General features: G+C 34.1%; 1 protein-coding gene across 1 annotated transcript; it reads right to left on the bottom strand.

Annotated features, from left to right (window-relative positions):
* Positions 1–55: 55 nt before the first annotated feature.
* On the bottom strand, positions 56–16,499 carry LOC310739290 (complement component C7-like). The gene is made up of 18 exons (XM_083565082.1): positions 16,246–16,499; positions 14,951–15,015; positions 14,602–14,677; positions 14,366–14,507; positions 13,397–13,541; positions 12,501–12,639; positions 11,937–12,071; positions 9,900–10,143; positions 9,092–9,205; positions 8,840–9,006; positions 7,541–7,769; positions 6,689–6,860; positions 6,520–6,607; positions 6,278–6,410; positions 5,015–5,203; positions 3,806–3,893; positions 740–921; positions 56–240 (listed from the first exon to the last, which is right to left on the bottom strand). The coding sequence occupies exons 1-18, from the start codon at positions 16,249–16,251 to the stop codon at positions 71–73; spliced, it is 2,484 nt and encodes an 827-aa protein (XP_083421208.1). The 5' UTR covers positions 16,252–16,499; the 3' UTR covers positions 56–70.
* Between the last annotated feature and the right edge of the window lie 6,841 nt (positions 16,500–23,340).

The following is a 23,340-nucleotide window of genomic DNA, read 5'->3' as shown; positions in this document are numbered from 1 at the left end:
CAAACAGCATGGCACACAGTGTTTTAAATAATAGTAGAAATAACATACAAAATGATTACACTGAAGTTGTTTAATTTTGACAATTTCCAATGTTGATGACTTTGACATCTTTTCCTGAGCACCTCCAAGCTCCAGCCTCACACTCAGTCATTAACTCATGGTTGCCATTCTCTACAGACACGCAAAGGTGAGCAGGTTCTTCTGAACAATCTTCTGGGTCCTTACAATTACATGCAACACCTGAAAAAAACACAGAAATATTCAACTTTACAAGTCTTAGACAAACACCTCTCTGTTGTGCAAGACCTGCGTGTTCAATATAATATATCATAATAAAGAACTGTTGAATGATCAAATCTGCCTAGACATAAGGTGACACATGTTGGCAAATTATTGTAGCATAAGAGGAGCAATATATTAGACTGTGCTGTTATAGGAAGACAATTAACATCAGGACCAGGACTACCAATAGCTCATTAATTATATATATATATATATATATATATATATATATATATATATATATATATATATATATATATATATATATATATATATGTATATATATATATATATATATATATATATATATATATATATATATATATATATATATGTGTGTATATATATATATATATATATATATATATATATATATATATATATATATATATATATATATATTATGACAGCATGTTCAATATGTTTTATTCCAAAAATATTAATCAATATGTCATACCATTGCACTCCTCCCATGACTTGCAGTCTTGACAAGATGTAAATTTAGTCTCTGGCCAATCACATGCAGTGTCCTGGAGCAGAGAGACTTTCCGGCCCAGACACTGCAGGGCACCAAGCTGGCACAAGCCCATTTGTTTCACCATGCCAGGACGCACAGAGGCACACACTTGCAATGAAGACCTGTGGAATGAGACAGGAGGCAATATTACAGGATTTACTTTGCATATACAGTATATAAAGAAATAGTTCACAAATTTTATTAATCTGTGTTTTGCTCAGGTACAGCACCTGTCATAAGTTTGGAAACAACTAGTCTGTTATGTTTTTTAAGAGACACATGCATGTTCATTTTGTTTATAGAGAGATCCAGTGATTCCCAGAGCAATAGGAGTCCAATAAGATTTAGGTGCTGTGGATGGCCAGGCCATTCTATAATTGATAACACTCCAGCCGACTGTTCGCTTTGCTTATACAGCTTAAATGTATGCTTCAGGCCATTGCTTTATTGCATGGTAAAAATTAGTTTGAGTTAGCTGCAGTCTATATGAACTTGCAAGGTTGTTAAAGTATGGAATGATAGCATGTTGGTTCAGTATTCATATAATTCATGTTCATATCCATATTTCATATGGAAAAAAGCTCCAACCTCTCCCACCTCAAAAGCAACTACAAGCTTACACCTCTATGTTTGACTGTGGGTGTGGGGCAGTCTGATAATATTTGCTCTCCTGTTCTTCAACTTGCATACGATCTCCTGTTATCTCAAATGTCAATGTCAAATTTGAACTCATCTGTAGAACGTTCTTCCAGTTATTTACCGTCCAGTAGCTCTGTGTTTGTTGTTTTGTTTTTTTTTGCCTAGTTTTTTTCTTCGCATATCCCACCAACTTTAGTCACTTTAGCTCTGGGGTCAGAGCTGGGGTCAGCCATGATACAGCACCACTAGAGCAAAGAGGGTGAAGTGCCTTGCACCAGGAGCAACTTGGTAATGATTGATGTCCCTCTAACAAACTTATTTCTAATCCTGTCCATCGTCGTCACTCCCAACGAAAACCTTAACATCTTCAGCTCTGCTACCTCCATCTCCACCTCCTGTCTTTTACTCAATGCCACTGTCTCTAATCCATACAACATCGCAGGTCTCACCACAGTCCTATAAACTTTCCCTTTCACTCTTGCAGATACCCTTCTATCACACATTACTCATGCCACTCTTCTCCACCCACTCCACCCTGCCTGCACTCTTTTCTTCACTTCTCTAACACACTCTCCATTACTTTCATTACTTTGCACTGTTGACCCCAGGTACCTGAACTCCTCCACCTTCTCCACCTCTTCTCCCTGCAACCACATTACTCCACTGCCCTCCCTCTCATTCACACACATGTACTCTGTTTTTGGATCTGTGCATGATGTTTAGCTTTTTAGGATCTTTTGGTCTACTTCACTTTGTCAGGCATGTCCTCTTTAAGAGATTACTTGATTGCGAACAGGTGTGGCAGTAATCAGGTCTGGGTGTGGATAGAGAAATTGAAATTAGATGTGATAAACCACAGTTTTAACAGGGGACAAACACTTTTTCACACATGGCCATGTAGTTTTGGATTTAGTTTTCCCTCAATAATAAAAACCTTCATTTAAAAACTGCATGTTGTGTTAGTTATTAGTTGTATCTTTTACTAATATTTAAATTAGTTTGATGATCTGAAACATTAAAATGTGACAAACATGCAAAAAAATAAGAAATCAGGAACCTTTTCACTTTTTTACACCACTTCTTGGAAAAATGTCCTTTGTTGTAGTTGTTTAGTATAGTTTGTTAGTTTTTGACTAATTACTGATTTATGTCTTAGTAAGCAAGAAAGAGAAAAAATAAACGAAGTTAGAGAAAAGCTTGAGAAAAAAGATAAAGAGAGAGACGGACACAAATAACTGGGTGCATGCATGTGTGTTGAAGAAAAAAAAAAGTCACTGAAAAATGTCCTGGAAGTCAAATAAATCCACGTTGTTATGTGAACTGTGGCCTGTCCCCCCTCTTTTCTCTTCCTTAGCCAGAAACACACAGGGCCATGTAGTTCCCTCAATAAAACCTTCATATAAAAATTGCATGTTGTGTCCACTTGTGTTATCTTTTACTAATATTTAAAATAGTTTGATGATCTGAAACATTAAAATGTAACAAATCTGGAAGGAGGCAAAAAATGTTCACACCATTGTGTGTGTGTGTGTGTGTGTGTATGTATATATATATATATATATATATATATATATATATATATATATATATATATATATATATATATATATATATATTAGAAAGCGAGAGATTAAATTACTGACTACACTTTTCACTCAGCTTAAAGTACAGAAGTTTGGGCTCTGACAAAAAGAAGCCATTACTACTACCTGTTTAGAGTCACACTGGTAACTGGATCTCACATCATTTTAATATATTAATACAAACTAGTTATAATTTTGTTATATAATGAATGTATCCAGGCTCAACAAGCACCATATAGAACACAAGCAGAGAAAAGATGATGATCATTAATGTCTCTCTCTGTTCTCAATCATGTTTACATCGCTGACTTCCACTGTCTCATCCATGTTGGCCCTATACTTGTTTCATATACAAGCTTGGCTCTGCCTTGCTTGTTGTTAGCTATGTTGTATAGCTATTGTTAGCTATGGTGCGTGATAGCCAGGAAAGGATACATGAGTGGTAAATTAAAAAAGGAGGAGTTGTACGAAAAAGAAAAATCTTCTTAAAAACAGTACTAAATATTTGTACTTCATTAATTCCCATCTCTGGCAGTATGTTATATTATCTGACAAGCCAATGTTATATAAATAAAATCAGAAAAAAGTTTCTTTGTGTGTGATGGAGAGGCTAACAATCTACAATCTACTCTTGTTTACTTATCCAATGATGCAAAAAAATATATAATCAAACCAACAAAAGGCAAAATTTTAACTGAATAAAATATGAAAATATGTGTGTGCCTAAGCCTTTTTTGCAGTGTATGTAAAATGATACATGAACTGAAGCCATAAGCCAGCTTACCCACATTCATATGGCATTTTGCACACACACTGGTTTCGCCCAGGTTTCTCCCATGGTTTGCAGCTCAGGCTGGACCCTACCTGCACCACTAAAGCACACATAACATGTCAGTGTAAGAAAATTAGAGGATATTATTATTCATATTATTATGAATAATATTTTTATTATTGCACAATAACAGAGTTACCAAAGAAGTCAGTATGTTTCATCAGGATTTTCACACTGATGACATTTTACAAATGTTGTGCAATTCAAGTCGGTTTTATAAAAAGTCTGGCCAGCATTAAAGGGAGCATAGTGCATATGTCTTGTTTGACTGTTATATCCTATAATTTGGGATGACAGGCTAAACTGTTGTTCCAAAAAGAACTTTCTTTTTGCTAATGGAAATAGATTGCTTGTCTCATGGTCAGTTGTCCAAACAAGACTATAGTTAAAATTGGCAACTTAAGAAAATGTTTGCACAGCCAATGTGTCTAGTTTATGTGGTTAACTTGATATGACTAATTCTAATAGGCTAGTTAGCCTCACTGTTATAGTGTTAATATCCTGGTTCAATTAGCCTCAGTTAGCAACAGTAGCTGTAGCAATTGCTGTATACAGACACAAAAAATAACCTCCCAATTTTAAAGGATGTTTCTTAAATTGTTTTTCTCTTAATTCATTACACACATACACGATGCAGTTTATCTTTCCAGGAGTTGTGGGGCCATCAATTTTGCCATCGATTTTGCCATCAAGACAGTAAACTAATATCTTACTGAATGATATTATTATTATTATATTATTATTATTATTATTATTATTATTATTATTATTATTATTATTATTATATTTGTTTTATTATTATATTTGTTTTATTATTTTTATTATTATTATTAATAATAAAAATTAAATAAAGTTTTTTTCTTTTATGTCAAATAAAAAAGTCAAAATAAATAATTTTATGTTATACATTAAATCAAAATATTGAGATAGGAAATTTTTTTTAACTTTATATATAACCCTTTATCTAATATGGTAATAATAATTGTTATTTTGCATTCCGTTTTCCTAAAAAAGCTCTGAATCACACTTGTTGAAGTGTTATAGATTTAGGGCTTCTGTAATGGACCATTTCCAAACTGGATTAAAATAGATTTTCAGTGTTTTAGCTAGTAAAAAACTTTCTTTCGGCTTCTCTCATAGCTGGGAAATTAGAGTTTGTACCTGGATTGCATTTAAAGTTGTTGGGTATTGGAGACCAGCTGAGACTAGAACGGCAGATGATCTCCTTCTGTCCTTCAAGCTGCATTCCATTGGGACATGACAAAGACACAGACTCTCCTATAGAATATGTCTGTTTCAAGGGTGAGGCGATGAGAGGATTCGAGAGTGGTGGAGCATCACATGAATTTCCTGGTACACAGGACAAAGGTTAGATGGTTACAAGTTATTAAGCACTTGATTTATACACTGTTGGACTGTTTTTGGGTAAATCTGAAATATTTCTGAAACGGCTATACATACCAAAATCATAATTTTGGTTCTCGCTGTACTACATATGGAAACTGGACATGTGGAATAATCATCAATATGGTTTAGACTTGTCCAAGTGTCTCAGTTAATAACTTCCTATGTTTTTTAACAGGCAATAAAAGGAAAGGAAAATTTTGCATAATGTCAAAAATAATTCCCCCATTAATGGACTGACTGATGAATCTGATTTACTATTACTGTTAGTTGATTATTGTCCTATAACAGTATGTCCTTTTTTATTTACTTACTGGAGATTCCAAATTAATGTCTCCTTACAGAAAACATATTGTGTTTATATGTTTTTATGGCATATTTGCCAAGGATATGCAATAAATACAATCACCTATGTCTTGCAGCTGCACTATTGTCAGGTCTTCATCTATTGAAAACTAATCAACATCTACTGAGCAATCAAAATCCAGAATTGTGTTGTGTGGTCATATAAATTCAAATATTGGAATGAAAAAGAGGAACACTGACATTATATTCAATAGATTTGCATTAAAAAAAATGTATACAGGTTTTGCACTTATTTGTGTCCATATTCTGGTTTTATTGTTTTGTTTCTACTACTAGATATTCTCATTGTTTCCCATGTCATTCTTTCCTCTGCCTGTCAATAGTGTTATTATTGCCAACTGTATTTCATTTTCCTGTGTGTATTTTAGTTGGCCTGGTTCCTAGTTTCCTGGCTCTGTGTTTAGTTGTCCTAAGGCCAATCTTTCATATCCCTTGGAAGTAATTGTTGCAATTTCTAGCCTGTTGAACAGTTTGTTGTTGTGGGTTTTTATTCTGTGTTCTACTTTTAACAGTGCAATTAGATTCACCATCTCCCTGGTGACTTAATTTGCTGATCTGAAACCCAACTTTGATACATTTGAAGTTTATTTTAGACTTAAATAATCTAAAATACTGAATACCTTTTAAAAATCTACTGAGGTTTATATGACTTACTCTTGCACTCCATGCGTCCTCTTCTCCAGTTCAGGCTCCCTGTACATTCAGCAACAGAATCCCCAACAAGGTGATACCCCTCAATGCAGGTGTATTCAATCTTACTGCCAACTGCATAAACATCTGTAGGGCTCTGAACATAGACAACAAATAATAAAAAAGAAAATGAGTATCGAGTGAGCCAGTTTGTCAATTTGTTTACAGAAATATTATGTTAAATTATAACAATTAGATAACCTCACCAAAACAAACCCATTTGGTAAAGGAGGTGGAACCTTGCAGGACTTCACCGGGGTCAGGGTTGGATCAAAGCAATGTGGCTCCATAAATCTAAAATGTATTTATGTCATTAGGCTAAAGATGATAGTATAAATATGATAGTACAACAATTGCATTTTTTCAGCATCATACATTAAGTGGTCAAGATCCGGGTCCCCACAGGCTTTGTGCTCAATGGAAGGGCCTACACAATGCTTGCCTCCATTTTTTGGTACAGGATTATTACATGTGCGAGTCCTTGAATTCTGACCCTGAGAACAAGTTCCCCAGGATGACCAGCAATTCCAACCACCATGAACCACTCCTGTAAAATAATAGCAATGTTCAATGACAATCAGTTACTGTATGGTGTCATGAAACATACACTGTTGCCACCCCAGTTAAATATTTTTCTATAACCTCATATCTCCAGCATGTGATTATTCTTTTCATACCACAACAGTTTTGCAACAATTAAGAAAAAAAAAGTCAGTCCTACTTTATATACATTTATAGCAACAATTACTATTTTAAAGACTCCCTCCATAATAGTTCATCTTCTTTTATTATCATCAATGATTTTTCTCGGCTAAATAAAAACACATGTAAGTCCTTGTGAATGTGCTGCATTACCATCAGAAATTCAGTTATAGGAAATGAATCACTACATTAAGAATGAATCAAGATCTCAACAAATTAACATGTCTGAGTCTGTATAATATACATTATTACATAAGTATTACATAAGCATACCTTGTATCCATAAATATACCTTGTATATACACTTTTTCCTATATATATCTTTATATATTTTATATTTTACATAGTTTATTCTCTTTATTTATCTGCCTTCTTTTTTCTTTGTTTTATTTTTCTCCCCATCCCATTCCCCAATGTCGGACAGTCGTATAAAGCATTTCACTGCATGTCGTACTCTGTATGTACGTGTGTATGTGACAAATAAAATTTGATTTAATTTGATTTTGATAATACACTCAGCTGTACCTAGCTGTTCTCCAAGGACATGGCCGTTTTGGCAGGATGTGCCGCTGGTGTCGGGTTTGCACACACAGGTACACACGCCATCACTTAGCACAGGCCTGCCATTGTTTTGGCATGGCCTGCAGTGGCATGGGTTTTCTTCCTCAAGATAGGCCTCCAACGCCCTCTTCAGGTGTAGCTTCTTCAGCTGTGCGCATGATACCTCCTTCACCAGTTCATAGATTGGCCTCAGCTAAAAATATTACGACAAAAACCTATGCATATAATCTGTTGGGATGGTCTAGATCTTTCCATACAAAATAAAGATTTTAGTAGCGTGCAAAAGTTACTCATAGCACAAATGAAGAAGAGAAAGAAATCTAATGTATAGTGCAAAACAACTGATAGGTAGTATATATATATATATATATATATATATATATATATATATATATATATATATATATATATATATATATATATATATATATATATTATTTATTTATTTATTTTATGAAAAACTTTGCAGGTTTCTTTCCTATGTCTTTAAGACTGCCTACAACCTCTTTATAGCTCATAAACAGCTTTTGCATACTGTCAGTTTATTTTTTTGCCTCCCTGCAATTCAATGCACATTCTTCATAAAATCCGTAAAGTCTGCCAAATGTCAAAGTGCATTCATCAATTTGGTTATTAAACTACTAAGAGGTTTATAGCATAGTTTTTCTTTTTTTATACTTCTAAGTAAAGTTTTAATCTATTCATCATTTGTAGATCATTTCTAGATCAGTGTAAAAAATATTATAATATGATTCATTCTGATAAGCTAATCCTTTTATACAATTCATATTAAAATACAGGAACTAGTTTTCAGCATGTGTCTTATTCCTTTAAAATACTAAGATTTACAAACATTTTTCCTGCATAACTACAAGTTAACAATATATCTTATATAGTAACTTCTTAACAAATACTGATTTATTAATGATATTCCTCTAAGAATAGGAAAAAAGTGTGGGTTTTGTAGTATACTGGTGAAGATATTGGACTACTAATTAGAAGGTCATGAGATCAAATCTTATGACTGCCAGGTTTGCTTTGAGAAAGGACATTAACCCTTTAACTACTTAGTTGTATAAATGAAATAAATGTAGTTAAAAGTTGCTCTAGATAAAATGTGCTACTCATTTACTTATTTGTATTTGTGCCTAGTTACCTAAGGTTATAAACTTTATATTGTATTGTAAAGTTATATATAGTGTTATTAAATACAAATTGTATTAATTATATCTTTGGTAACTTTATTAATTTGCTTTGACATACCTTCTGTTTGATCACCTGTGGAAACTCCTTTACTGAGCCAGCCCATTTAGCATACATGGCATGGTTCTGCTCAGGGTTCTCCAGGTCCAGAATGCGTAAACCAGCAATGTAAGTGGAATACCCTCCAATTACATTGATGTTCACTGGCATATTCTGGCTGCTTTGCTCTGTTAACAACATTTAAACATTCATATATGCAGCAAATTTCAGATTGAATTGTGGAATGTAGTGGATGAAAAGAAATATAGTAACCATTGTAGCTCTTAATTGTCTGGATCAATTTCTCACACTTGGTTGTTGTCTTTTTTCTGAACAGGCGTCTCTTGACACGGGTGATACATCTGTGAAAGTCGATATCTTCTTGATCTGCATTTTTAAACAGAAAAATATAAACTTCACAATAGAAAAATTAGGCCTTATAATAAATAAAACAATTGGGGGCATGTTGTTATAAGAATATGATTTCTATAAAAGCAGGTTTGATAATTCAACGTGTGCTATAAAATCATTTATTTATTAATGTCAAAGTGTGTCAAAGATTTTACCACCTTTAATTACAGTCTACAATTCTTTATTTTTATTTTTTTGCTTTTTTTTTCATACATTCCTGCATTTCTAATTAGGAAACGCTCTCTTATCTGGTTCTACATAAAGCCTTTAAAGAGTAAACAGTGTTTAATAAAATATAATTTCATTCAAAAGTTTGTATCCAATATATGAAAAATTCTGAATCAGCAAATACAGCAAAGTTACTTGGAAAGTTAACATTAGAACAAATATTTCTTTGCCATCCAAAGGGATACTACTTGAAGCCCACTCTGAAATGAAAAAGAAAAATGAGCCCCTTTGTTGTAAGTTTCTATGGGTCCATAGAGACTTTTAAGTGACCTCTGGAACCATTTAGGTTGTTGTATAGCTATAGAACTGCAAATGATTTATGAGAGTGAGAACACAAGAACACAAGATCTTGGAAGTTGGTTTTTAGCTACAGACATTTCACACCCTTCACCTTTAATAAAAAAAATAAAAAGAAAACAGATTTAGGTAAAATAACACGTACTCATCTCACTCATAAACTTGGAGTCAAACTCCAGCAGGAGCTGGTACTCTCCACCCAAAGAGCCCTCAGTCATGTAATGTGTGCCGTAGAGCTGCAGAAGTGAACGGTAGGCAGCAGGATCATATGTACTAGGCAGAGCAGATAGAGCTCTCCAAAACTCCTCAGAGAGCGGCAGGTAATCTGGGATATTGTTCTGGAACTGAGCCACTTCCACCTCGTTCTTGATAATCAAGAGCTGGTAAGCCTGGAAAAAGAACATCAGATTTTATGTTCCTTTTTATCATTAGTACTTACAGGAAGTCATTTGTTTTTGCAAATCAGGAATTTAGTTATGTAGTTATGCATCCAGATTGAGACCAGCTGAGCAGATTTAAAGCTGCATAAAATAAAAGCATTTGCATTGTATAGTAAGATAATGTTCACTAGAACCTTCCAGTTAATCGAATTTTCAACCTTTCTCAATAATATGATGGATTGTTCACCTCTAGAAAGGGTTCCTTGAAGGTTTATAAAAAGTTGGATATTCTTTAGGGTGTTAGATGTAGCCTTTATTTTCCTAATAGTATACAGCTTTGAATAACTGTGACCAGAGATGGCAAAAGTACACACATCCTTCATTCAAGTAGAAGTAGAAAAAAAGAAGCCATTGGTACTACCTGTTTTAGTGTCATGTGGGTAACTGTACCTCACATCATATTAATATATAATACAAAAGAATTACAAATTTTGTTATATAATGTATCCAGTCCTATAAACTTTCCCTTTCACTCTTGCAGATACTCATCTATCACAAATCACTCCTTTCACTCATTTCACCAACACATTTCTTTGTCTTTCTTTTTCTTTCCAGGTGCTACACCAAGTACCTTCCTAGTTATCTCCCTTATCATTTCTGCAGTAGTTGCCCAGTAATCCAGCACCTCTTCAAACCACCCACGAAGCCCCTTTCAGACCTCTTTCCTGAATCTCACACTACAGTCTTCCTCGTTCCATTTCCACCATCTTATTCTTTTTTCAGTCCTCACTCTCTTATTTATCTTCTACTCCATAACCGCCCTGCAATCCTCCATCTGATGCTGTCTAGCTACACTGTCCCCTGCCAACACCTAACAGTCCCCAATCTCTTTCAGGTTGCATCTCCTGAATAGAATATAGTCCACCTGTGTGCACCTTCCTCCACTCTTAAACATCACCCTGTGCTCCTCCTTCTTTCTAACCCAACCATTAGTGTTGCACAAGCCAGTGCACTCTTAGTGCCGGTCCCAAGCCTGGATAAATGGGAAGGGGTTGCATTAAGAAGGGCTTCCAGCAGAAAACAAATCAAATATGGTTTGAAAATGTAAGAATTAGAAAGTACAGATATGTGTGTAAAAGATTTACTTTGCATGAAAAATAAATATTGAAGTAAAGTAAAAGTAAAGTAAAAAAAATCTACTTAAGTACAGTTACGAAGTATTTGTTCTTCATTACTTTCCACATCTGACTGTGACAACTGTGATTACATTTTATAAACGAGCTGCTTTGTTTCAATTAAGGAGTTCATTGGCGGTGTAGACAAATAAAAGCAGTAGCCTTAATGGCACATATTAATTGAAATCATCACAGGTATATTAAATATTGCAAATATTTCTTATGGATTATTGTATAATAGCATTTACAATAGCAGTGCTTCCAAGTGTTTTATGGGGGTTCTGATTTTAAGGTACAGAGGGAAAGCTTTTTTTTTATACTGACTGGCTCAATGACCTTTTAACTTTAATTAACCTTGGTCACTTGAGTGTCCTTGTTGAACAGACAGTAAAAATTTACAAATTAATACTGTTCATTGCTGCAGTTAGGCACAGTACAACTAATCAAATTATTCACAATCATTAAATCAATAAATAAATGTTGTTGTTTTTTTTTATAATAATAAAGTTTAACCCCAAGGGTATAATTTAAAGAAAAATCTAAAATACTGTAAATGTTGTAAAATGTTGTAAAAATGTCAATGTATTGTCAGTTCAGTAAATTTAATAAGTCAGAGCTAAATCTTACCTGGTTCCTCTTCAGTTCCTTGTGGAAGGTTTTGTGATCATGGCCTCCTCTGATTTCTTTTTGCCGCTCTACATGTTCGATGTAGGACCAGGAGCTGTTGTAGAACTCATCACTAAAGTCATTTTCAACAGCCACCTGATTAAAGTGTAAAGATTCTTGTAAAGAGTTATCTTATACAACCTATAAGATAATAACGTGATTTTATAGCTGGAACTTTATACAATGTTAACATTTATATACTGATATAACTAATTACAAAATAGTTAGTTCCACAAATATGCTGTGTAGGTTATTTAAACTTATGAACACAACGAGTAAAGTGTCACTGATTTGTAAACCTCCTACAGGAAACAGATTTTAAAGAAACCTGACATACCTGATAAAGTTGCCGTACTATTTGAATATTATATCAGCCCAATTTATGTCATGGCAAACTAATATCATCAACTTTAGGCAACTTTGATCACCATTAAATGTGCACAGAATAGTGTGTCTCTTATTCTTACATGCCTAATAGATACAATTTCTTTATACAATGAATCCTTTATGCATGCTCTTGCTCACCTGAAAATTGTATCTGAGGATACTCTGTGGGAGTCTGTAAAAGTCACTGTGATCCCCACTAAACACTTTTCTGCACTGGCCACCAAAGCTGCGAGTGTTAATAACATTAGCTTTCAGTTTTCCTGTCAACACGTTAACCCTGTAGAATACAAGAGCAAAAACACATTATAAGAATACATTATAAATTACATGAATAGCACATGTGAAGCTCAGGCTTCATAGGATTGCTTCTGCATTTTTTACCATTTTAATCCCCCATTCACTCATATGTGATTAGGATAGACTAAAAATGTAAGCATTCTCCTACTCATATAGAAGATCAAAGAAATAGAAGGGCAGTTGTCTGGACCAAGATGTCTTGGGTTTTGTTATTTTTTTCAAGTATTTTCAAGTAAAATTAGTGCGGTTAAAATAAACTTGCATTTTCACAGCCCAAATTAATATATTATAACAAAAAAAATTAATAAACCACAAGCAGAGAAAAGATGATGATGATGATCAGGTGATTAGAAATGTCTAATGACCACTGACATCCTCTGTCTCATCCACCGTAACCCCATATTTCTTGTTGCCCTATGCCTTATTGTTAGTTTCATAAACTAGCCTACATCTGTGGTGTGTGAGAGCCAGGAAATGATTCACCAGTGATAGATTAAAATAGGTTGATTGGTTGAAAACGGCATGCAGTGAGAAGAAAAAATATTGATCATGTCACCAAATAGATTAAAACTAAAGTAACAAACCTGTTTTAAAAATATAAGCAGTAGAAAGTACAGATATTTGTGTAAAATGTGCTGAGTAAAAGTAAATAGTGAAGTGAAGTACTGATATCAGCAAAATCTATTTAAGTACAGTAACAAAGTATTTCTCCTTCGTTACTTCCCACCTCTGCTTACCCGCGTCCAGTGATATCAGAATTGGGGGGAGGCTTATGCAAGTTACACACGATAGTGTTGGACTGTGTACAGTGCTGCTCATCTAAATTATCCTCCTGGCAGTCATGATCCCCATTACACACCAGAGTGGAGCTGATACACTGACCTACACACATATCACAAAGAGAAGGGGGTTGGGGGGGAAAGGGTGACAGAGATGATTTTAAACTAATGATCTTTAAGGGAATATTCTATGTACACAATTCTCCTCCTTGTTATAAATAGAATTAATAACCCGCAAGCTCAATCTGACTTTAGGTTCTATAGATTTACACTTGATCTCTGATGTAATCAAAATAAAAGTGTGGTATGTGCCACATTATAAAAAAATGTTTTCATTATGTAACAGAATACTGGAATGTTATACAGTGGTGTGAACAAACACATTTTCACACAGGGCCATGTACTTTTGGATTTTGTTTTCCCTCAATAATAAAAACCTAAATTTAAAATGTGTTCACTTGTGTTATCTTTGACTAATATTTAAATTAGTTTGATGATTTGAAACATTAAAGTGTGACAAAGATGAAAAAAAAAAAACAAATCAGCAAACACTTTTTTACACCACTTCTTGGAAAAAATTCCTTTTTTATAGATGTTTAGTATAGTTTGTTAGTTTTTGACTAATTACTGATCTCTGTCTTAGTAAGCAAGAAAGATGAAAAAACTAAATTAGAGAGAAGCTTCAGGAAAAAAGATAAAAAGAGAGACGTACACAAATAACTGGGTGTGTGCATGTGTGTCGAAAAAAAAAGTCACTGAAAAATGTGAACTGTGGCCCGTTTCCCCTCTTTTCTCTTCCTTAGCCAAAAAGCTCTCTACAGTGACATTTCTGATTAACTGCTTACTGCTTGATGTAAGGGAAAATTTGTCAAACTTGTTTGGGCCAAACATTTTATTTTGAAGGGTCAAATTTGCAAGGCTAAGTACCAGAAAGGCAGCGGAATCGAGATCCACATCCTGCTTCCAGGGGACAGCTTTTAGTAGGCACGCATGCTTGTCTTTGAATGGCTTTCCCTGAGCAAACACTCCCACCAAACTGAGAAAACACTTCTATCGCACGTGCTCTAACCTAAGAGAAGCCAAAAAATATATATTAGTAAAAATATTTCATAGGTATTGAAGCTTTTATGTAGTCATTTCAAAGTCCACATGTATCTGTCTACTTGTGTTTTGGTGCAGCCATCACACTCTGACCAGGTTCCATAAGCTCCCCATACACAGTTTACTGGCTGCTCACATCTGTCAGAGCAAATACAATCATGATTCAGCCACCATGTGATCATTTTACAGACTGTTCAACAGTCATGAATGTGAATGAATGCATTTTGTGTTTTACACAAATAATAGAAACAAGTCTATCTTATTTCAAATGTATGTCAAGAGATAATTGATGTCCTAGATTTGATAACTTTGCATTGGTGCTACAAGGTTGGCAGACTGATCTACCTAAAGGAGCAACCTAAAACAGGAAGCTTGTTTATCAGGTTTACAGAACTGCTTTTCTTAACCTACCTAATATGTGAAAAGCATGTGAGCAGGATTAACAGGCAGGATGAAGTGACAGATAGCAACAGTTTCTGAAAAAAAGACAAGTTATGTAACCACACAAAGTCTTTGTCTTTTAGTATAAATCATGAGCAAGTAAAATATCCACAGTGCTTATTAATAAAAGCATTAGAATTGACCAAAATGAAATATCAACAGGAAAAATATACCAGAGTGATAGTGGAGGTAGATAATCTAAATTATACCTTAGTTAAAAGTCATGAATGGGCTGCTGTAATATACATTTGTTTCTAAAAAAAAATTGGAAGTCGTGCCATTTTTTCCACTATTGCTTCATTTTATTTTTTGTTTGTCACAAAAAATGTATTTGAGTAAGAGACTTTGATTTACAGAAAACTAGGAAACTAATAAGCACTAACTGGTAGAAAAACATAATAAAAAGGATGGCTGTGGCTGAATTCTTTCTAACTTATACTGTCATTTTTGCAACTAAAAAATTACAGTAAGGTCAGGGAATTACACAAAATTCCCACATTATTCTTTTTATGTCATCTTCATGCCAATTTTAGCAATTGATTCATCTAATTAATTCATTTGGAGAGAATGTGATACATTTGTTTAATTCCTCCCAGAAGTGCTTTCCTCCCAAAAAAACCAAACAACTGGACATTCACCGGGTTTTAGAATTGATAAGGTTTATCAAGATAATATTTCTGTATAAAAAAAAAATCACCTGTTATCTTATATTTGCAAAAAAAAATTATTTGTAAAAAATTATTTGTAAAAATAAAAATACAAAGTACACCTGCTTTTGCCCTGACAATCTACTTCCTGTGTCAGAATTGTTACAGCTTTAATTGATCTCTTTAACACTGCTTTGAGACAATGTGGATTGTTAAAAGCACTATGCAAATAAAAAATGAATCGAATTGAATTAATTCTGCTACAAGAACCTTCCAAAAGACATTGAAATAAAAAAAATCCTCAAAGAAACCTTAACCAGTTTAACAATTATTTATTATATAAATAAAAAATTTTTTATTAATACATTATCATGGGCTGAAAAACATATTTGTTTTTAATCTGTATTAAATATATAATGCTATTTTGGTATTTGTTTTAAATGATGAGGTCCTTGTAAATGAGCCATTACTATAGAAACAAACATAAAAAATAAAGAAAAACACTGTGATTTGAATTATAGCTACTGTCAACTACTGTTACTATTACTTTTAAAAAATTAGGTTAATAATTTTCGTACATTATTTTATCCAGCATAGTGGATGGAGATTAGTGCTTACCTTCATGCTAGAGGCCTGACTGACGCAGTTATCTGGCTAAAGCAGAAAAAGGCCGTGCTCATATAATAGCTCATGCTCAGAGATTACTCAACCCAGTGATTCCCTGCACTTACTCAACCTAAGGGCTTTTTTTCTGCACAAATGTGTTTTTATCTTTAGTTTGTCTTTTTTTTTTTCTGGAAGAGCACCAATGTGTTTCCACAATCTGATCTCCTACATCAGATGTAATTTCCAGTTCACTAACTGCTGTACTTGTTTAGCAACATGAACAATGTGGCAAAATAATGTTTTTCCCCTAAAATATTTGGAACTGCCAGATCTATGAGCTACAGAGGCTTGTGCAATAATTGTTTTTTAATGGATGAGAAGTCACAAACTGTTAATGGGGTCAGCTTTTTCGACAGAACACTGGTCTCCAGTGCATTCACTGAATCTTAGGCCAGTTTTTGAAGAAATAAGATAGAAATGTGTTTCATATTGGATCCAAGTCAAATAGTGTTTTGATCAGGCTGTTCAGTGATGATAGAAAAACAAACAAACAAACAAACAAACAAACAAACAAACAAACAAACAAACAAACCCTCAGAATAATGTGTCCTTGTGTTTTAAGAACATTGCTAATGACCTTCGGTCAAGAAACTAAAAAACCCTCCTTCTAGCATGATTTCCTTGGACTCTTCTGTTAAAACTTTCTAACTTTCTAAACAACTATATATCTTATATCTGCATGTGTATCAGTTTAGATATAGTTATCTGTTTAATTTAAATGTATTTGTTTGTTGTTTTATGAATGTATGTTATATTATTGTATTTGCAAATGTTTGTTTAGGCCTGTCTTCAGTACTGTTACCTAATACCTAATACCACCATGACCCTTGCTATGCAATTAGGTACTGTCATATGTTCATATTAATAAATGTATTAGCCTCACTTCATGTTCCAGGACAACTTTTACCAGCTAGAGAGTTTTTTCCCCATTGCAGTCTTACCAGAAAAAAAACAACAACAAACTTAAATTATCTGTCCATACGGTTTTTTTTTACATTATCTGTTCATTTAAAATATTTTGTTCATAAAAAGTAAGGAACATGTCTGTTTATGTGCGTTTAAACCAAAAGCTTTGAAAACGTGTTCTTACACACCTTTAAATAAGCATATACAAATAAGACTACACTGGCACCTAGTGGCCAAACTCATAATTAACTATTCATATAATTTCATTTCATTTCATTTCATTTCATTTCTTTACTCCTGTAATGTTCCAATGCTAAGTGTGGACAAATTGAGCAGTATACTAATTATTACAAAACGTTATTAAAATTTTTAAAATGTAAATTAATTTGGCCACTTATCAATTAACCACTGTATTTAAACAGTGTTGTACACTACATAATTTTTTTTTTTAGCATGTTAAAAATGCTTTTACTGTCTACAGTTATAATTAAAAATACATACTGTAGAGTTTGGCAATGGTATCACGGTCTTTAGAATTAAACCTTATAAATTTAATATTTGGATTATCTACAATATTGCTCTCTGGCTAAATAATAGGTGTGGTTTTCTTTGTTTTATTTGTGTGTCTGTGTGTTTTGCTAATTACAGAATAATGCTTTTCACTTTAGATAGCTGAGATTCATTGTGAAGACAGAAATAATGAATGGGTGTTATGCAGTATTTGTTATTCTCCATTATTATTGCCATTTGATTCTTTTTTTAGTCAAGGATTTCAACAGCAAATCCTTATCCTATACCTTAGCAATTTGCTATTAATAATTATTTTTGTTTTGGTTATCTGTTGTGAAACATCTGTAAAACTGCTGAGCTTTTTTCATTTTTGAAGTAACTAAGAATTCTTCTCATCATTCTTCTAATTGTCTGCAGCTTTACCTATTACAGACAGAAAAGACTGACATTATAGAATCCTTCCTTACATGTAAAAAGGTCTCCTTATGGAAAATTCCACCATTCTTAATCAAATAATAGCACATTTATAATAACTTTATCATGTTTCCAGTAAACAGTCACTAGTGAGCTTTCTGTCACTATAAAAAGGAGTACATTACAATGAATGAATCAACATAAAACTTTATTTAAAAACATTGCAGCTGCACTATCAGATGATATTATAGGAAATTAACATCTTCAATCAACATTTCCTAAGCAATCAGCATCCAGAATTAAACAACACTGTTTAACACATTGCAAAAATGACATCTTAGCAGTCTTTCCAATTATTAGATAAGATTTGTCTATTAATACAATGTTGCTAAACTTGAAAAAAAGTGGGCATCCATTCAATTATGTAAATTCTTCTTCTTCTTCTTTCGGCTTTCACCACAGCGGATCATCCGTCTTCATTCCCCCCTGTCCTCAACATCTTTCTCTTTCAACCCAACTACCTGCATGTCTTCCCTCACCACATCCTTAAACCTCCTCCTTGGTCTTGCTCTTTTCTTTCTTCCTGGTGGCTCCATCCTCAGCATTCTCCTACCGATATACCCCATGTCCCTCCTCTGCATGTGTCCAAACCATCTATATCTCGCCTCCCTCACCTCGTTTTCAAAACGTCCTACATGCTCTGTCCCTCTAATAAACTCACTTTTAATCCTGTACATCCTCGTCACTCACAACGAAAACCACAACATCTTCAGCTCTGCTACCTCCAGCTCCACCTCCTGTCTTTTACTCAATGCCACTGTCTCTAAACCGTACAACATCACAGGTCTCACCACAGTCCTATTAACTTTCCCTTTTACTATTTTACTCTATCTTAAAAGATACTCTTTTATCACAAATAACTCCTGCTGTCACTCTTCTCCACCCACTCCACCCTTCCTGCACTTTTTTCTTCACTTCTCTAACACACTCCCCATTACCTTGCACTGTTGAACCCAGGTACCTGAATTCCTCCAGCCTTCTCCACCTCTTCTCCCTGCATCCTCCACTGCCCTCCCTCTTATTCACACACATGTACTCTGTCTTACTCCTACTGACTTTCATTCCCCTTCTCTCCAGCACGTACCTCCACCCCTCCAGGCTCTTCTTAACCTGCTCCCTACTCTCGCCACAAATCACAATATCATCCACAAACATAATCATTATTATTTATTTGATGTTATCTTATAATAGGAAATTCTAGATAAATGTGACTATATTCAAAAATATTTTATATACTAAGATTTATTTTTTTTCAGAGTGAAGAACATTCAACTATACCCTGTCCTTAGTATGAACTTACATGTCAGCATGTTCACTGCTCTCCTACTCCTCAAATTCCCTTTTTCCTGTGTTCAGAATAGACCAAAGCGATTTCCCTCTCACATTGTCCAACATGATTGGACAGGAAGCCATCCTGAAGGCATGTTGTAATAACACAATGTTTTCTCCATCATTAATTAAATGGAGATACATTGCTCAGACTGCATTGTTACTGACACCTATGACATGTTTCACTCCTATTTTCAGCAGACCAGAAATGAGATCTTCTAGTATAACACTCACACACACACACACACACACACACACACACACACACACACACACACACACACACACACACACACACACACACACACAAGATAGATAAAGTCCCAACATGTGTGATTTGTGTGGGAACATTGGTAAAGGAAATTATAGCCAAACAGCATCTTATCAGATAGGAATGAATCCAGTCATAGGACTCTAAAATTAAGGGAGGTTTGTTACATAGAAAGAAAGATGTACACTGCATCTGTTTATAGTATAAATTAATTCAAATGCTTTAATAGTTAAACAATTGCATGAGTGGATTGAGAACTTGAAAATATAATAGTAATGTTGCAAATATATATATATATATATATATATATATATATATATATATATATATATATATATATATATATATATATATATATAAATAAAATACTTTTCATCCCTCTCATAAGTGTTATTCTGTAGCTGTGTTTTCCTAATTTTTTTTTCCTCACAGTAATATATTGTATTATTAAATAAGTTAATATGTTTTGAATGTAGACTCAAAACACTAAAAAATAAAATTTTCTATAAAATTGGATGTTGGGGTGTTGAAGTATGCATTATGGCGTTTATCATTCTTAGCATAGTATTGCCTATGGTGAGACAAATTGCAACAGAGCAATGATAGAGGTTTAGCTAAAAATGTCACATGATTAGGGAGTGACCATGTAATATGAATGAGCAGAGTGTTATTGTAGGTTGCAATATACTATGCCCACAATATCATTTTACAATAAACAGTACACGAATGTTATTGTGGTGCAGGATTTAACTGATTTAATAGATAAAGATGTAGGGGACATTGGGTTAAGGGTGGTTCATTCATTTTGTGTATTTATACAACAATAACCTTTGCTAGCAGCACAAAGAATCTGACGGTAACTTTATTGCCTCACAATATTTGGGTCCTGGGCTTGATCGTGATCTGTCTGTATAGAGTACATTTGCATGCTATTCTCATGACTTTGTGGGTTTCTTCTGGGTTCTCTGCCTTCCTCCCACTTCTCAGAAACATCTCAGAATTTCGATCAGCCTAGATAAACTGTGCCAGGTGTAAATGAGCATGTGAATATACAGTACAGTATGTGTGCCTGGTTCCTGCACTTTCATCACATTAAGCGTGCATTCTTGCCTTATGCCCTGTTATTGAGATCCACCATATATCTACACTATAGATCCACCTTTACATGGAAATGCATTAAAAGCAAATGAGTGGGAATGGATTTTCTGGAATATGAAATTGTGTAGCTGTACAATATTTTTTTTTTGTATCTTTTAATTTGAATTACATGGTAGCATCACTGCTATACGTAAGTAATTGAGTGACATTTCCCCTACATCTTTGCATACCTTTTCCCTCAACCCAATGGAATTTTCATCTTTGCTTTCTGGCTTCTATAGAAACACGTTCTTCTCGTTCAAGGGGAGAACCAGCAACAGCTGCATTCCTACAGAACACACAGACACATGATACAAATCCTGAAAACAATGCACACATTCAGAAAGGTCAGTGTGAGTAGGGCAATCTCTTGTTTTGCTGGTTTAAGCAGAGACTAAAAAAGTCTAGCTTAAATCTTTATATACTTAATAAAAATACATAATATGCTTTAATGTATTCAACAGATGTCATAGTTTTTAAAGTTTGCTGAAGGTTCTCGTTAGAAACATGATGTGCAAGTGTGGACATAATATTTGCTTGTGCAAATAAAGTGTTTATTTGAACAGTGAGTCTATGTTCTGACTTAAGTGGGGTAGTGAAAAGTCCAAATCAAACATATCAAGTATTTTTACTAAGCAATCAGATTATCGTGAAAAAATACAAACTCTAAAATGTACTTATATTCATATTTCAAAAACAGAAACAATTCTTAATAAAGCTCACATAATCAAACAGTCACATAATCAAACAGGGACTGAATCCAAGGCCACGTAACGCTTTCCTTATCACACAGATAAAAGCAACTGCCATTGGCTTGAACTGCCGCAGATAGATGATTAATTTCTGATTTAGAAATAGTAGAATAGTAACTAAACTAAAAATATAATTCAGAATAATATTCATAGTAGATAAGAGCAATAATTTAGATGTAATTTAAAAATCTTAAATGCACATGTTGAACCATGGGGCAGATGGGCTACAGCAGCACAAGACCACATCAGGTTCCACTGCTGTCAGCCAAGAACAGGAATCTGAAACTACAGTTGGCATAGTCTCACCAAAACTAGACAGCTAAAGATCAGAAAAAAAACCCACCACCACCAGGTTACTTTCCAAGACTACTCACACTTCTGTTCTTGGCTGACACAAGTGGAACCTGATGTGGCCTTCTACTATTGCAGTCTATCTGTCTCAAGGTTCAGCATTTTGTTCATTTTGAGATGCTTTTTTTGTATCTTGTTGTGTATCTTCCGCACTGATTTAAATAGTGGTTATTAATGTAATCTGTATATTATTATTGAACTTTTTAACATTATTAAATTTTTGCAGCCAGGTTTTGCTAATTGAATGCACTTGATTAAATGATCACCAGTAAGTGTGATCACCTCTATAAAAGCCCAAGTTGTTACAGTTTGCTGGTCTAAAGCATAAAGGTGTGGGTAAACACAACGCCAAGGAAGAAAGACATCAGCAGTGATCTTTAGAAGCAATTGTTGCTGTACATCAATCTGGGAAGGGTTATAAGGCCATTTCCAAACCATTTAAAGTCCATGATTTTACAGAGAGAAAGATGTAAGTGTAAAACATAAAAGACAGTTGGCAAGATTCCAAGGAATGGACATCCAAGTACAACGCTTAGAGAAATTGCAAACAACTCAAGAGTTCAATCTCAGAGCCTACAGGCCTCAATTAGAATATTAAATGACAGATCAATGATTTTGAATTTAAAAAATATTGAACAAGTACAGTTAGTTTGGTATGGTTGACAGGAGAAAGCCTCTTTTCTTTAAAAAGAACATGGCAGCATCCGAACAAACTACATATCCTCTGGAACAAGATCCTTTGGACAGATAAGACTAAAATGGAAATGGCCATAAACACATTTTACAAAAACACAACCTATCAGCACAAATACCTCATATCTACTGTCAAGCACAGAGGTGAATGGGTAATGATTTGAGCTTGATTTGTAGCCCCAGATCCTGGACAACCCGCAGTCATTGAGTTGACCATGAACTCCATTGTATACCAAAGTTTTCAACAGTCAAATGTGAGGCCACCTGTTCGATAGATAAAGCTTGGCCAAAACTGGGTCATGCAACGGGACAATAATCCCAAACGCACCATCAAATCGACAATAGCATGGCTGAAAAAGAACAGAATCAAGGTATTGCCATTGCCCAGTCAAAATCCAGACCTCAGCTTGTCTGAAATGCATTTGCAAGAGCTTAAGAAAGCTGTGCATAAGCAAATGTAAGGCAAACTTCAATGAATTGAAGAAACATTTTAAAGAAAAGCCAAAATTCCTCCACAATGATGCAGGAGACTGATAAAGTCATAAAGAACACGATTACATCAAGGTATTGCTGCTAAAGGTGGTTCTACAAGATATTGAATCATAAGGTATACTTAGTATTTAA

This window comes from Silurus aristotelis (genome assembly GCF_946808225.1).
Source record: "Silurus aristotelis genome assembly, chromosome: 16".
Lineage (NCBI taxonomy): Eukaryota > Metazoa > Chordata > Actinopteri > Siluriformes > Siluridae > Silurus > Silurus aristotelis.
This window is presented reverse-complemented; position numbering and strand designations above follow the sequence as displayed.

Bases quoted from the DNA above. Each gene is read 5' to 3' on its own strand.
- LOC310739290 (XM_083565082.1), bottom strand. The intron at 14,508-14,601 runs GTAGACAGATAC...GGCTTCTCTTAG, and splicing joins ATGGCTGCACCAAAACACAA to GTTAGAGCACGTGCGATAGA. The intron at 10,144-11,936 runs GTAAGATTTAGC...TTCTTTTTCCAG, and splicing joins AGGAACTGAAGAGGAACCAG to GCTTACCAGCTCTTGATTAT.